A 14,831-nucleotide genomic window follows, 5' to 3' on the forward strand; every position below is an offset into this window, starting at 1 on the left:
TCCTGGACATACTTTAACTATGCCCATGAATAGGCCCCCTGAAAATCAGTGGACATCTCATATGCATAACAGTTTGGAGGAACAGAACCTTAGACTTTTCAGGGAGTCCTCTAAATGGTCTTAACAAGATCTGGAGAAAAAGTTTAAAGGGTCCAGGGCTATATATATCGCTATTGAATTCTTCCTTGACTGATACATAACCCAGGAAAGACATTTATGGCAGCCATTTGCCTTTACCAAGAGCCTAATTAATGGAACAAACTTCCATGCAGAGCGGAGCCATAATAGCCAAAACTTTTTTAAATGATAAGGGAAGCAGTAATCATTTTTATAAACACAAAAAGTATATAAGGAAGGAATCCCCATCCATTGTGCTACCATAATCACAAAAATAAGTTGTTTTAGTTCATAGCTGTGGGTTAACGCCTCATTGCTACACAGCAACATATGGAAAATTTATGATATTTTGAAGAACCTACTTGATGGAGCTTTCCCTTTCCTGCTTGAACTGTAGAACTGTCCTGAAAAGTTTGGGTTTCACTTGGTTTTATTTATTTTATAGGCTTCCAATGCAGTGTGTCTTTTTTGCTGAATAGATCAGCTTCCCCTAGATTCATAACCAATCATCTTATGTGGCCAGATTTTCAAAAGATTCCATGCAGCCTCAGCTTCAAATGATACCAGGAGAACTGCAATTGCTCAGCACCTTCACCAATCAGGCCAGTACATAACTGTGTAGCCCAAAAGGCCAGAAATATTTTCTGCTGAGTAATTTCAAAAAATCAGTTAAAGCTAGGAAGATTGGATATCGAAGTAAAAAAATGTTTTCTCCTAAAAATCACATCCTATCAACTGTCAGAAAGAAACACAGTCTATTGTCCAGAAATAATATTTATTCATCAACAATAAAACACAGAATAGAAAAAGCCTTATAAATAAAACTATATATATGCTGTATTTTTATTCAGTACTCCACAAAAAAACACTACAGACAGTAACAAAATAATTGAATTAATTTAAAAAACTTCAAATATGATAGCACTGTTCATTTATCATGTTTTATCAACAATGCAATGGTCATTTGTTTACATATTACGATTTTACTAAAATTCGTAACCCTGCTCCTTAAAACAATTGAACCGATTTGTTACTTGTTCCAAGATTTATAACATATATGTATATCCATAAACAATAACAGCGCTGAGAAAGTTATGCAGACTGTTCAACGGTAACTGCAAGTTGTTTGGGGGAGGGGAGGGCAAATCACAAATGAACAGGGGTAAAAATCAAAACATTGCAGAAAAATGATATTTGGGTAACAATTACATATTTTCCATTGCCCTTTTAGTAATGTGATCTCTTCCTTTGTCTGATTGCTCCTGGTTTAGGTACTCTAGCACCTTCACTAGCATATCTTCATCCAGATACTGCCTGTTTTGTGTGTCATCATTCTCCCGGGCCATGGACAGCCTTTTGCTGAGTGAGACTAGTTTATCAGACTCTTGTGGTCCCAGCTGATTTAGATGTTCTTTGATTGCTTGCTCAAATTGGTCGTCTTCCTGTAGATCATTTTCAGATGAAACTGGGACTGGAACGCGTTTCAGCTGGTTTGTATTGATAACGTCAGGGTATTTTGCCAACATATTTGCCAAGTAATCTGCTAGTTCTTCATCTTTTTCATTTAGTTTTTCGTATTCTATTTGTCGTCTATCCAAATCATTAATCCAAGGAGCTTTAGGAAGTTGATGTCCTTTAGGTCTTCTGGGAATGTAGGAAAGTCTTGGCAAACTGTTCTCTTCATTAAGCTGATTTACAAAGTAGGAGGTTTTCTGATTAGCTAAATTATCAGTCCCTAAAAGATTGACAATATCTTCAATATTGAGGTCTTCAGGTAGATTATCTGGCATAACATTAATTGGCTGCTTCATGTAACCATTTTTAGGGTTCATTTTATTTTTAAATCTATCTATGCGGTCTAGATTAGTTTCAGAGATGTCATCCTCAAGATCTTCTGGGAGCTCTGGTTCTTGCTCTGTCTCCACCCTTTCACTCTGCTGCTGCTTTTCTCCAGTTTTCAACATGTCTAGTAAATCCTCTGGAGGGATTTGTAAATTCCTTGAGATTTCTATTAGTTGAGAGATAGACTGAGGATCAAGTTTTTCCAAAAATGTACCTGCCCTTTTTTCTTCATGTCCAGTCCTTAACCTGGCATTTCTAATATTGCTCATCAGCCTCTTCAGATAATAATTCATTAGCTTTGTAATGTCATCTGACATTTGATCTTTACTGTCTCTCTCCATTTCATCCTCCAGGAAGCCTTGCTTCCCTGATCTCTTCATTTCATCATCAATCACTTCTTCATTTTTATCAATTTCCTCTTTATGATCTTTTATCTCTTCTTGCATTTGGCTTTCCACTTTTTCCTCTATTGGATTCCAGTCTTCTCCTCCCACTACATCTTCATAAGCAATATTATTCACTTTATATACATCATCTTCATCTTCTGTGTACAATTTCTGATCCTCATCCAGCCTCTCTTTTTTGTGATTACTTGGTCCCGTCATCTTCCCCAGCTCCTGAAAGACAGACTCCAAAGTAGCAAGGCTTTGGGGTGTATATTGTTCTTCCACTATTTCATTGGTGCGCTTAAAAGGACTGTCTCTTGAAGTTTCTTCATCATGTACATGTGGCATTTTGATATATTTGTGTCGTCTCTCAGGCCACTTATAAGCCTCATAATCATCACTCACACCAGCTGGAAAGTTATCTGAACTCATAGTATATGGTTTATTTTCTTTTGATCCAGCCTTTGACTCTTTTTCTGTTTGCCTCAAGGCTTCCAACATTGACCTAACCCATTGGGACTCATCTTCAGTCAAAGAATCTCTTATATTATCTGCTAGGTGGCTCTGATCTTTGCTTTCTTTCTGCTGCAGAAGAACAGGGGCACCTTGATAAAAATTGTAATCTGGGCCATTTTCAGCCTTGTTAGCTTGTTTGCGGAGATTTTCTATATATTCCAAGGCTTTGATCATATCTGGGCTTGGGAGCCTTTGTAAATTTTTCACTAAGTAGTCTGGGTTTTTCTGAAGCAGCTGATAAGGTTCGATTGAAGCTGCATCAACACAACAGATTAGGACAAAGAAAAGGGTGAGAGAGGAGGCTGCTCCAAGCCAGCAGGTTTTAGCATCTGCCATGTTAGAAATCTTTCCTTAAAATAAAGAAAAGGGACAGTTAACATACAGAAATAGTTAGGAAAGTGCAAAGCAACAGCACATTTGAGATTGCTGCTTTGAACTGGAACTCATGGTATTTATGTTTTTATTAATTATGAAAAGCAAATAGAATTCCCATATGATCCCTTTATGGCAACCCTAGATTTATTGTGAGTTTATCTGGAAGTCTTCCAGGTCATTCCTTTGATAAGAACACTGGAACCTATTGGTTTGAAATAATAAAACCATTGCATCTTCATACTATGGCAGGTAAAAAGCCGCTAATAAAATTAATTTATATATAAAGGAGCTTGATTTTTCAATCTAAACCAAAAACCTAAATCCTACATAGTTGATAAAATACCCATTTATGCATCTAGATACTGATTTGAGCATCAGCATTTGAAAATTTGGCCTAAAATATTAATACAAGCTTAGTGATAAACTGTACATAGAATCCTGTTGCCCAGTTGTCCAGTCTGCTGAACTGACTCCACTGAATGGTTTTATTCCAGGCTAACACCAATGTGATAGAGTGGAGAATCTGGCCAATAAAATCATGAGGTGAGTTATATGTTTACTTGTATTAATATTTAAAAAATATTAAAATATTCCCTTATGCTGCTTTTCAAAAATATTATTAATAAACAAGTTTGTTAATTTTTCCATAGGCAATGAGGAAAGCTAAGACCCTTTGTGGGTTAATCTATTCTGTCCCTTAAGGGTATCATCTCTTGATGTCTTCCTAAATTGCTGTTTTTAAATGTACTTGGTCAGGACCAGACTGAGTAGCAATTTCTTCTGTGGTGGCTAAACAGTCTTTCACTTTTGCTTTGAAATGAAAATGGGTGTTTTGTCATTCACTTCAAGCAAGTAGGATGGATACACATGTAGAATCTTGGCATTACGGGCCTAATTCTCTGATGGGTGAAACTCCCTGAGTTAGTGGAGGTGCACGACACCAGAGAATTTTGCTCTATAAAAAAAACCGAAGTAAAATAAGTGAAAATATTATACCCATCACATGCCATTGCAACATATGAAAATATTTCTATAAAAGGCCCAATCCTTCAAGGTGCTGAGGTTCTCAGCACCAACTGAGCTTAAAGACTCCACTCCCAGGAGATGCTTAGCACCTCACAGGACTTGGCTATAACAAATACTAGTCTATTTTACCCAATTCAATTATATTATTCCCTCCATCATGAATAAAGTACAGTAAGTGAGAAAAATGGTAAGGATAGAAAAAAAACACTGAGCTTCATTGACTTATTTTGTTTCATTCACTTTTGCCATGAGCCTATGGAAAACATCCTGGTAAGATGTTAGTGATTCAAACTAGTAGAAGGACCTACATAGACTAGAATTTACCCCTGGCTGTAACAGTGGATATGTTCTCTTCAGTTCACACATAGGATTTCCATTCAGATGATTCTTTATTGTAGTTTAACAAGAAATAATTTGACAAAATAAAGTAGCCTCAATTACCCACAATTGCTTTTTTTCTCTCCATGCCTGCAGGAAATTATCATTGTAAATATCAAATATTTTATCCAATCAAGTATTAATACTCCAGAATGGATTATTTCAGAGCAATCAATAACACCATCTCTTTTTATACATAAACAAAAGCAAGAGAACCCTGTATCTTCTGTTATGGAAAAGGCTTTAGCTTTGAAAGGGATAAAATCAGTCCAAAAAAACCCACAAAACCCTGCACAGTTACAATTTTTATGTTGATTAGAACCTGTAGTTGCAATAGAATGAAGCTAATGTTTTTCAGTGGAGAAGTTGGTTACTGATTAATCTTTAGTTTATTAATAAATAAAATACTATGAATTTTCAGTTGCTGAAAAATTAATTTCATAATAATAGATCTAGATCTTCCAGGTAAAACAGTCCACTAAAATCCTCCCTCTGATGAAGATGATTAATTCAGCCTCTGACAGTACATACTATTTATATAGTGTTATATCCTCTGTAAAACTTAGGAAAATCAAAGTAAAATCATGAAAGAGAGAAACACAGGCAAAGTTTAGACTGGCATTCTAGTAGCATTTTATTTAAAAAATATTTCATTTTGAGAGATGATATCTTATGAATTCCTTTCTGAATATTTCATATGCATGTCTGTCTGGATCAGTTTCACTTCCAAATCACTGGTAGATGATATTTGAAATATTTGAAAAGAACAGTTGGATATAATTTGTTTTAAAACCTCTGAAACAAGATTACAAAAATCAGTTCATTAAATGTAATACCTTATTTAGGGAAAATAGGCTCCTCCCCAATCCTAATTTATAAATATGAGAAAAATAGAGTACATTTTTCATGATGTCAAATCTATAAAAAACATTCTCTCTTATTCTTTTTAAAGCACATTATGATAAAACTGCTGTTTTCCCAACAGCTGTAGAATTGTGGTGCTAGTCTGTATTGTGCAATCTGTCCTGTTAGTACCTAACAAAGAGAGAAGTCATCTCTTACCCAGACTCCTGTCCATCAAATTAAGTAGTCAGCATTTGTAAAATGTGGGGATTGAGTTCTCAGTGTAATGTGTACTGTCAAAGGAAATGCAGACAGGGGGTCTTCTGTGAAGAGACAAACAACCAAAAACAAAATTCCCTTTCTGGGGTGTTTCCATGGCAGCATATTTCCCCTTGAGCCCTTTCCTATAGATTCACATGGTGCTCTGATGGGAATATAATATTTCCAATTAAAATTTTGCATGAAAACTCATAACCTTTCCTATGGAACTCGCACAGAATTCATAATGCTCTGTGAACTACAGCAGGAATCCCTATGGGAGTTGTCCGTAAGGAAAATGTGAAAATGCAACACACCCTCTTCATCATTTGTTTGCTTTTTGAGCAATTAAAAATGGTTGCAGTCAATTAGCTTTCTTAAAAGTTTGTCTTATTGCTAATATACAAATTAGGGTTCATATTAAGATTAATTTTAGTATTTTGTAAATCAAGTGGTTTCTGAATTGCATACTTGATTGTTTAGATGGGTGGAAGATTAATTGAACTGTACATGTATCCAAGGCAACCTCTTATTTTATACAGTTATTTTAAACATGTCAGTGAACCATTGAGAGTGAATGAAATCACAAAGAAAAACATTAAATGATGTTTGATAGCTTCAGCGAACAAATGAAGCTGATGTCAAATTGTAATCACTAGCTGTAGAACCATTAACTTATACCACTTATTCAGTATTTTAATTATGTCCCTTTAATTATTTTTAAATCCATGTCTAAATCATAGGTAAGAAATAAAAAAGAGAAAGATTCACTCATCTGGAAAACACTATTTCTATGCTAAACGAAGTGCATCAGGTTGGTCCCTAATTGTGCTGGTTTCCTAGTGTAGAGTGGAATGGGAAAAGCTCTGAACAAAGAACTTTACATTCAGTTTTTGAAACTACAAAGAAAAAAAGCTCCCTTACCTGTATGACTTAGATAGCAGAGCGAACCCAAAGCATGATCTTCCTTGTCTTTTTGCTGCGAGTTTGTGGACTGTTTTCAGCACTAGGACAGCTCCCTCTGCTTATACTGTACATCACCTGACTCTGCACTGCCACATTGACGTCACCTCACCCAGTCACAAACCACAAGCACGGCGGAGCTGTTGAGAGAATGCTGGAGAAAAATAAGTTTGGGCTATTTTTGAGATAATTCTTCTGTACAATTATGCCCTCTGTCTGCCTCTAGAGAACACTACAGATTTCATAGAATCAAAAAGACTCAGGGCCAGGGAGACCTTCTGAATACTAGAGACAAGAACACTGGGAAAAAACCCTCAACAAAAATTTTAAAAAACTACCATGAACATTCTGTTATCTGCATACAATTAATAGACTGCATCGTGACTTTCAATGCCCGGCACTCTCTTTGAGAATACCAGCCAAAATGGTTAAGAAATTATTTTTCTAATCTAATACAATAATAAATGCTTTCAGTTTATAAAGTCAGCATACATCTACCCCAGCTTTTAAACTGCGTACAGCCCCTACCATGTATGTGGAAAGAGCCCACCCTACTGTTTCCAGTTTGATTTCAATAGGCCCACACAGGTGACCGGACTACCTGTGCAAAGACTGGATAGCAAAGTAGGAATACGTGAGTTTTATAAAGCATGTGCACTGCTGGCCAAGGATTAGGACATGGTATGGAAGGGCCCACATGATACACAGGGTCAGACTATCTATTTCCTAGTTTTGCATATGCCTTTCCTGTGGGGCCACAGTTTGAGTGGGATTTTCAGAAGTACTTCAACAGGCCATCATGGAACATTCATGAAACTCCCACTTAATCTCATAAGGGTCAATCCTGTCATTCCCATCTCCCTCTGAGCTGGCATAGAAGCCCTCACCCCTCAAAAAAAAGCAGTGGAGAGGGGAAAAACTCAGGCACAAAAGAGTGTTTCTACACCGCCTGCATATTGTGTGCACTGTGGGGGAGGTGGTGTAGCCATTCCACTACACTAATTCACTGGCCAAAGCCTCTTCAGAGAAGTGCAGAGTATAATGCAGTTTCTATTGCATCCCATCGTAACAGAATGGCTTTGGGCTTCAGGATGGAACAAAGGTGCAGGCCTAGGTCTCCCACTCTGTCCTGCTTTTGTTTCCTTCTTGGTGCAGAAGTGAGTAGGAAAGGCTCACACTTCTCCCACCCAAGTATTAACATATTGACATGTAAACAATGATGTGTCATTTTAGTAAACGCTACACTCAGGTATCAGCCTACCAAAGCTTGTGCATATAGGCAATAGGACAAAAATACTGCTTGGCTATAAATCAGAAAGCACAAAATATAATGCATGGGTAAAAGCCATTCCTTGAACTGCTGTTCTGGATGTTACTGAATGCCTTCTATTTCCTTTCTATTTCATAATGATGAGTTTGCTTCAGCTACTCCCTTTCCTCTAAATAAATCTTTCTTGACAATTCTGACCTTTTACAGCACAAAATGAAAAACTAGGATGAATGCCCCTTCCAAACCAATAAATATTACTAAATTAAATTGTCATAAGGAACAGAAAGGCAGAGAAAAACTCTCCCCTGAAACCACCCACCCACCCACTACACTCATTGCATTTAGTGTACTTGACATGGACTTCTAAAAAGTGTAACAGTCCTCACTTCCTTTTCACCTAACAAAATACTAGAGTAAAATACAGGGCCATGCTATGTCTGGTCCCTGTACGGATACACAAGGGAGAGCCTTTTTTCCCCATTGCGTTCCCTAGTCTGGATCTGGTCAAAATCCAGCACTTTCTGTTAAGACCTCAACCCAAATGGTGAGGAAGGGACAAGGAGCACTGTGGCCCTTTGCAGCTTCCCTGCTGATAGGAGAGCGACAATGATTCAGTTGCAATGTACACAAAAATGATTTTCCTCATTTGAGATGTTTGACGTGTGCTGTGTAGCTTGTTGGTTCTCTGCTTTACAGACTGCTGAGCACAGCGTTGTGAGGCCTATTTCCCCCACACAGTCCAGCTAAGTTGTGGCCTGGATTAAGCAACTGTGGAATGAATTGCTGAATACAATACACCCTGTCTCACTCAGCATGGACTCTTCGCTCTCAAGAGGCCACAGTTACAGGTACAACTCCTCCAACATCTTGAAGAATACTTTGAGGCATTAGCCTTCTCTGAGACATATTTCCCACTGCAGCAAAGCCACTCTGTACTGTAATAATTCTACAGTGGCACTGAAGTCCTATGAGCCAAACATAATCTTTGTTCTTTTCAGTTACACAATTATATCCTTGTCCCCTGTGTTATCAGTAGCATGGATAACCTTAACTTGCTCTCTTGAAACTCTAGTGATAGGACCAGCATCATTCACTGGTTTTGGAAATATATCAATTACTGTAGCTGTCATCCAGACTTTTCCTTCCTCAAGATGTCAGTCATTCAGGGCTCCTAAATCATGTCTCTCCTTATACCACTTGCTCTGAGTTGAAATCAATGGGCAGGCTAAGTGTCTAAGAATCTTTGTGAGTCTGGGCCTGTGGCCCCAGTGTTGTAGGATGCTGAGTGTCTCTAAAGAGATACTGTAAAGTCTCCACTTCCATTGAAGTCAATGGCACTACATGCATGAGCAAGGGTTTCAGGACTACCATGCCATTCTATGGACATGGGTAGGATAAACATACATTATACCAGCCTGAAGTCCCTTACTAAGTAATCATGTCTTGACAGTGCTTTCCAAAAGCATTTTAGCCATATTATGCTCTCCACTACACTTGGGGAAAAACCACAATAGTCAAATCCAATGTTTTAAAAATGCTGTGTCTTTATGGCGTGTTTTGTAGTGTAGATAGAGTTTAAGTGAGAGCCCCAGATGTACATCCATTAATCTAGTAAGTATAGTAACTCCTTACTTAAAGTCATCCCAGTTAATGTTGTTACGTTGCTGATCAATTAGGGAACATGCTTGTTTAAAGTTGTGCAATGCTCCCTTCTAACATCGTTTGGCAGCTGGCTGCTTTGGCCACTGCTTGCAGGACGAGCAGCCCGTTGCAGCTATCTGGTGGGGGCTTGGAGCCAGAGTGGACCGGCAGCTCCCCTATCAGCTCCCCCTATCAGCTCCCCGCTCCTCTAAGTTCCCTGTGCAGCAGCTTCCCAGCACGCTATCAATTGCCAATGGTTCAGCTGTCCCTCCCCCCCACTGCCCTCTGCCTTGGAGCTGCTCCCCGAGATCCTGCTTGCTGTGCAGGGGGGAGGGGAGGAAAAGGGGGGCTGTCAGGGTGTCCCCCCCACTCCTGCACCCCGCTTACCCCATCTTCCATAGAGCAGGGGGGACACACGACAGGGCTCAGGACGGAGGGAGTTTGCTGGCAGCAGCTGTGGTCTCAGCAAGCTGATCTAATTAACAAGGCAGTGTACTTAAGAATAGGGTCAGCGTACTTAAAGGGGAAATGCGCATCGCTCTCTCACACACAAGGTGTGTGTCTCTGTCTGCGATGCTGTCTCCCCTCCCTCCATTCCTGCTGCCTTGTAGAGTGTGAAAGTTAACCCTTGAGGGCTCAGCCAATTGCTAGTTCATCATTTAGCAGTAAGGCATTCCCTGGGAAATATCCCACCCTCTGACTCCTCCACCTCAACCAAGCTTCACACTCATCATCACTGTGTACCAATATTAAATTGTTTGTTTAAAACGTATACTGTGTGTGTGTGTATATATATATAGTCTTTTGTCTGGCCAAAAAATTTTCCCTGGAACCTAACCCCCTCATTTACATTAATTCTTATGGGGAAATTGGATTCACTTAACATCATTTTGCTTAAAGTCACATTTTTCAGGAACATAACTGTAAAGTCTCCACCTTACCTGGCTCTGCTTGAAGTAAAAGCTAAGCTACTCAGAAACTTGTGTATGAATTTGAGAGTAAACTTTTAAAAGAGATTTTATGTCACATGTTAGGGGAAAAATCCCCTCTCTTTTTTTTTCTTTTAAACAAAACCAAAACGACTTCAGATTGCGAGTGTCCTGTATAGCACCCTCAAGGTGGTAAGAATGGAGAGGGGGGGAAACCAAAATTTGGAAGCACTGCTGCTGGGAAACAAGTGAGAGACAGCATGGTCTAGAGGACTGGGAGTCAGAATATCTGGGTTCTATTATATCAGCCCCTGACTTGCCAGTTGACCTTGGCCAAGGCTCTTCCCCTCTCTGTGCTCAGGTTACCTTTCGCACCCTTTCTCTATTTTGTCTATTCAGACTAAGCTCTTAGTGGCCGGATCCATCTCTCACAATGTGTATGCTCAACCTGGAGCACAATGGGGCCCTGACATGGGGTGGTGTAAATAATAAACAACAACTGACAGCATGCTTATTTGCTGATGTAACTATATTTGCCAACACCAAAGTAATTTGCCATTTGTGAAGAGTTAACCTCAGTCTATTTCCTAGTTCATATAATTGGTGTCAACAAAGGTCAGTGCTGCTTAAAAATAAAATGGGATTGTTTCAATACTGAAGTAAATTGGATTTTTTTTGTCACTCTCTCCCGCTGGCAACTAAAAATAATTTACTGTAAATGCATAGTTTATATGCAGTCACAACATTTTGAAATTGCTTTCTTATCTGACATCAATATCCATAACATCTTTTCTTCTGGGGATGGGGGAAATGGAGCTTTTCCTTAACTCAGAAAATGACTGTCATTGTAGAAAGAAGTTGGTCCGATAAAGGATATTACCTCACCCACCTAGTCTCTCTAATTGCAGCCATGGATATTTTACTAAATACATACATTTGACATCAAACTTTAGTCCTCTATTGGACCACTTCTTTCCTGCACATGGTTGGTGCTCGAAAGATCAGCCCTATTTGTATGCAAATCTCTCTGACCTCAATAAACTTCGTTCAGAATAAAAGGCCCACATTTCATTGTCTGATTCAGACAGAAAAACAATAAAAGAACAAGTTAAGGAAAAAGTTAGTGCTGTGCTGGTTTCAGATTGTAAGGACAATCCTGAAGGACCAAAGAGGCAGAGTAGGGCAAGAGTCTGTGGGGGTCCTAGATCAGTGGGAGACATTCCTCACTGCAACAGGATTCAATAGGTTCAAAGCCAGCCTGGTCAACATGCCTCACTGATCAGCTAGTGCTCATTCCACAGGGACACTTCTAGAACACAGGTCTCTGGGAATAGCAAACTCCATTTGCATCCAACATTTACGTGTTAAGGGTCTTATTCTGCTTGAATTTAAAAAAGAAGCCTAGCTCTGACTTCTGATACATGGGTGAACATCTACCGCACCTGCCCTGACCTCATAGTCCTTTCCTCTCGGATATTCTGCTGAGCACCTAATTCTGTTTTGTTTTTCTGGTGTAAATCACGAGTAACTCCCGTGGAATTACATCAATTAAACTGGGGTAAGCAAGATCAGAAAATCAAGCCCTGTGTGAAGTGCAAGCTCTCGTGTCCCAAAGACAATGGGAAACGTCTGTCCTCATATACACATAAGTAACTTCCACTACCAGCGGTGGGCTCTCCCCTTGTCTGGTTGTGACTGTTACAGGGCAAGTTGTTTCATTTGGGAGGGTTGTTTTGTTTTGCTTTTAATCTTAAACTCAGGCAGCTGAGCATTCCTGAATTCATAGCTCCTCCATTATTCTCTTATGGCCCTTTGGTATTTTCCCTGGCGATATCTTATCTCTGTCACTGTTTCATTTCCAGCTCATTTCCTAGCATCCTTTGATTTAATTCTGTGTGATCAGACAGAATAATATCACGCAGAGAAACTGAGCACATACAGCTGAAACAATACAGCTCTTTCGCTCATTCTCCACAATGGTTTAGTTCAGAGTTTTGCTCAAAGAGTTTGATTTCTTCAACGCTTCCTTGCCTATGTTGCTTAGGAACCAAGATCACTCCCACAACGGGAATCTACAAAACCGTAACAGACTAGCCAAGATGGAGTATTTGCATACTCCCACAACCCCGTCCTGTGGCACCAACATGCCCAGGGAGCTGAACAGAAAATCAAACACCAGAGAATAACATATTCAAACCCAAATAGATATAGAATAAGATTATTGGAAAGAGAGGTCCGACACCATGACCAATGAGTGCCCATGATTGTTTTGATTTTAAGCATTGGAGAGAATTCAGGCAAGGTAGAGTTCTAGGAGATGTGCTTCATATGCTAGGGACTGTCACAATGAAACCTCAGCACCTTCCCACCCCAGGTGGCGATTGGGATAAGACTATTATTATGTAGTTAGAGCACTATTACATTGCTACCTAGGGACACAAATAGAGTGCAAGGCTCCATTGTGCTGGGCACAATGACTTGCCCAAAGCCAGTAGCAGAGCTGGGAATGGACCCCAATATTCCTGAGTTTTACTCCAGTGCTTGATCCACTAGACAATACTGCCTCTTGGGGCCCAATTGGTTGTTGCCTTATGGCTCCTTTGAATCAGTTTGAACTCCAGAACCCATGTGTTTAAACCCAATGTGTTTGAAAGGGCAACTGTTTTCAAAAGGCTCTGAACAGATACTAATCTGAGTTACTGCAGTGTATACCAGGAGTAATCCCACTGAATTTGATGATGTTTTTCACTATGATAATGGATCAGAATCTGCACCCCCTTAGATTTCCCCCTCCTGTACCACTTCACGACGCTCATGCTTCTCTTGTATTCATAGTTGGGGAACGCCCATCCTGGGGATGGTGCCAAAGTATCTCAATTTGTCTAGCTATACAGACAGGGCTTTCTGTGATAACATAAGGTGCAAATGCTAAAAACAATGGGTGAGATCCTCAGCTGGTGTAAACTGCCCCGTTCCATTGATGTCAAGTTCATGATGGTGTAACTCCTTTGAAGGCAAGAAAATTAAGACAGTTACACCAGGAATTAATTTAGTCAACCATGCCAAATCCCCATCAGATTCAAATGTACCAAAAATTTAAGCATTTGTCAATTAAAGTAGCTTGCTATTGAGTGTGTGTGGGGAGTATCTTTCATGATTTTAGTGTTGCTCCTTTCTCTGACTCCAGTACCAACCCTCTGCTGCATGATAGCCAACATCTGAAGCTATGCAAGTCGGCTGATTGTACTTGCTTAATTTACACCCATACACCATTCCTGAAATGAGATGTCAAACAGCATGCACAACAATCCCTTCTTTCAGTTTCTAGGGAGCAGATCTGGCTCAGGAATTGACTGTAATTGGAGACCAGGGCTCAGAGCAAAGTTGCTTGTTGATCTCACTACTCCCTCACCCCCAAAACGAGTACATGGAACCCTGTGTAACCCAAAAACTAAATAAATACACAGCACATCTTCCCAAGAGTCCGTCCCTAATTTTACATCAGTACATTCAACTCAAATCAGACCTAACAGTGAGGCAGAACACGTTGGGAACTATTCCGGTCCTCCCCTGGTGGCTCTATCAGTTCTTACAGGACTTTTAGCAGAAACCAGGTCAGCGCTGTCTTCCTGAGTCTGCAGACACCCAGAAACAATGAGCCCATTCCTTGGATCCAACTGAGCTGCCTCAGCCCCTGGCATAGGTTAGAGCTGATTTACACCAGGTGGAAATGGCCCTTAACGCCAAACAGCCAATGAATCACCACAGCATTGCAAATGGGCCGTATCTGAGGCCAGGTTCAGAGAGACGTGAACTAGCCCCTTCATCTTAGCAGGAGGTGAACTCTGATGGCAAAATTTTCAGTTCATGAGCCAACTATTGATTATTTCACTATTGTTCAATGTGGTTAAAGATCGCAGAATGTAGGGATGGATTAGAACTATTTGGTCATCGGTGTCTTGAGCCTGTGCCCATTTCAGTGAGTGGCAAAGCTACTTTTGACTTAAATGATGCAAAATTGGGCCCTTAATTTGCTCGCTGCCAGTGGAGGTTTGTCTCTTACATGATTCCCTCCAATGTTTTGTCCATTTCAGTTATGGGGCTTCCACTAACTCTTTTGGGATACTGTTCCACACTGTGGAAGCAATTCATGATTTTATGCCTTCCCTCTTAGTTATACCCCTTGCCTTGAACAGAGAAGCCAAAATGAGGTCAGCAGCCACCACAGAAGGGAGCAGGGGACAGAGCCCACCACAAGAAGGAGAATGTAAAGGAGAGAACAAAACC

General features: G+C 39.9%; 1 protein-coding gene across 2 annotated transcripts; it reads right to left on the reverse strand.

Annotated features, from left to right (window-relative positions):
• Nucleotides 1-934: 934 nt before the first annotated feature.
• On the reverse strand, nt 935-6,806 carry SCG2 (secretogranin II). 2 transcript variants are annotated; one of them, XM_045029138.1, is made up of 2 exons: nt 6,666-6,806; nt 935-3,211 (listed from the first exon to the last, which is right to left on the reverse strand). In XM_045029138.1, the coding sequence occupies exon 2, from the start codon at nt 3,195-3,197 to the stop codon at nt 1,323-1,325; it is 1,875 nt and encodes a 624-aa protein (XP_044885073.1). In that variant the 5' UTR covers nt 3,198-3,211; nt 6,666-6,806; the 3' UTR covers nt 935-1,322. The 2 variants fall into 2 exon arrangements, with proteins under 2 accessions (XP_044885073.1, XP_044885074.1); XM_045029139.1 differs by having other exon boundaries at nt 935-3,206; nt 6,666-6,725.
• Between the last annotated feature and the right edge of the window lie 8,025 nt (nt 6,807-14,831).

This window comes from Mauremys mutica, chromosome 9, assembly GCF_020497125.1.
Source record: "Mauremys mutica isolate MM-2020 ecotype Southern chromosome 9, ASM2049712v1, whole genome shotgun sequence".
NCBI lineage: Eukaryota > Metazoa > Chordata > Testudines > Geoemydidae > Mauremys > Mauremys mutica.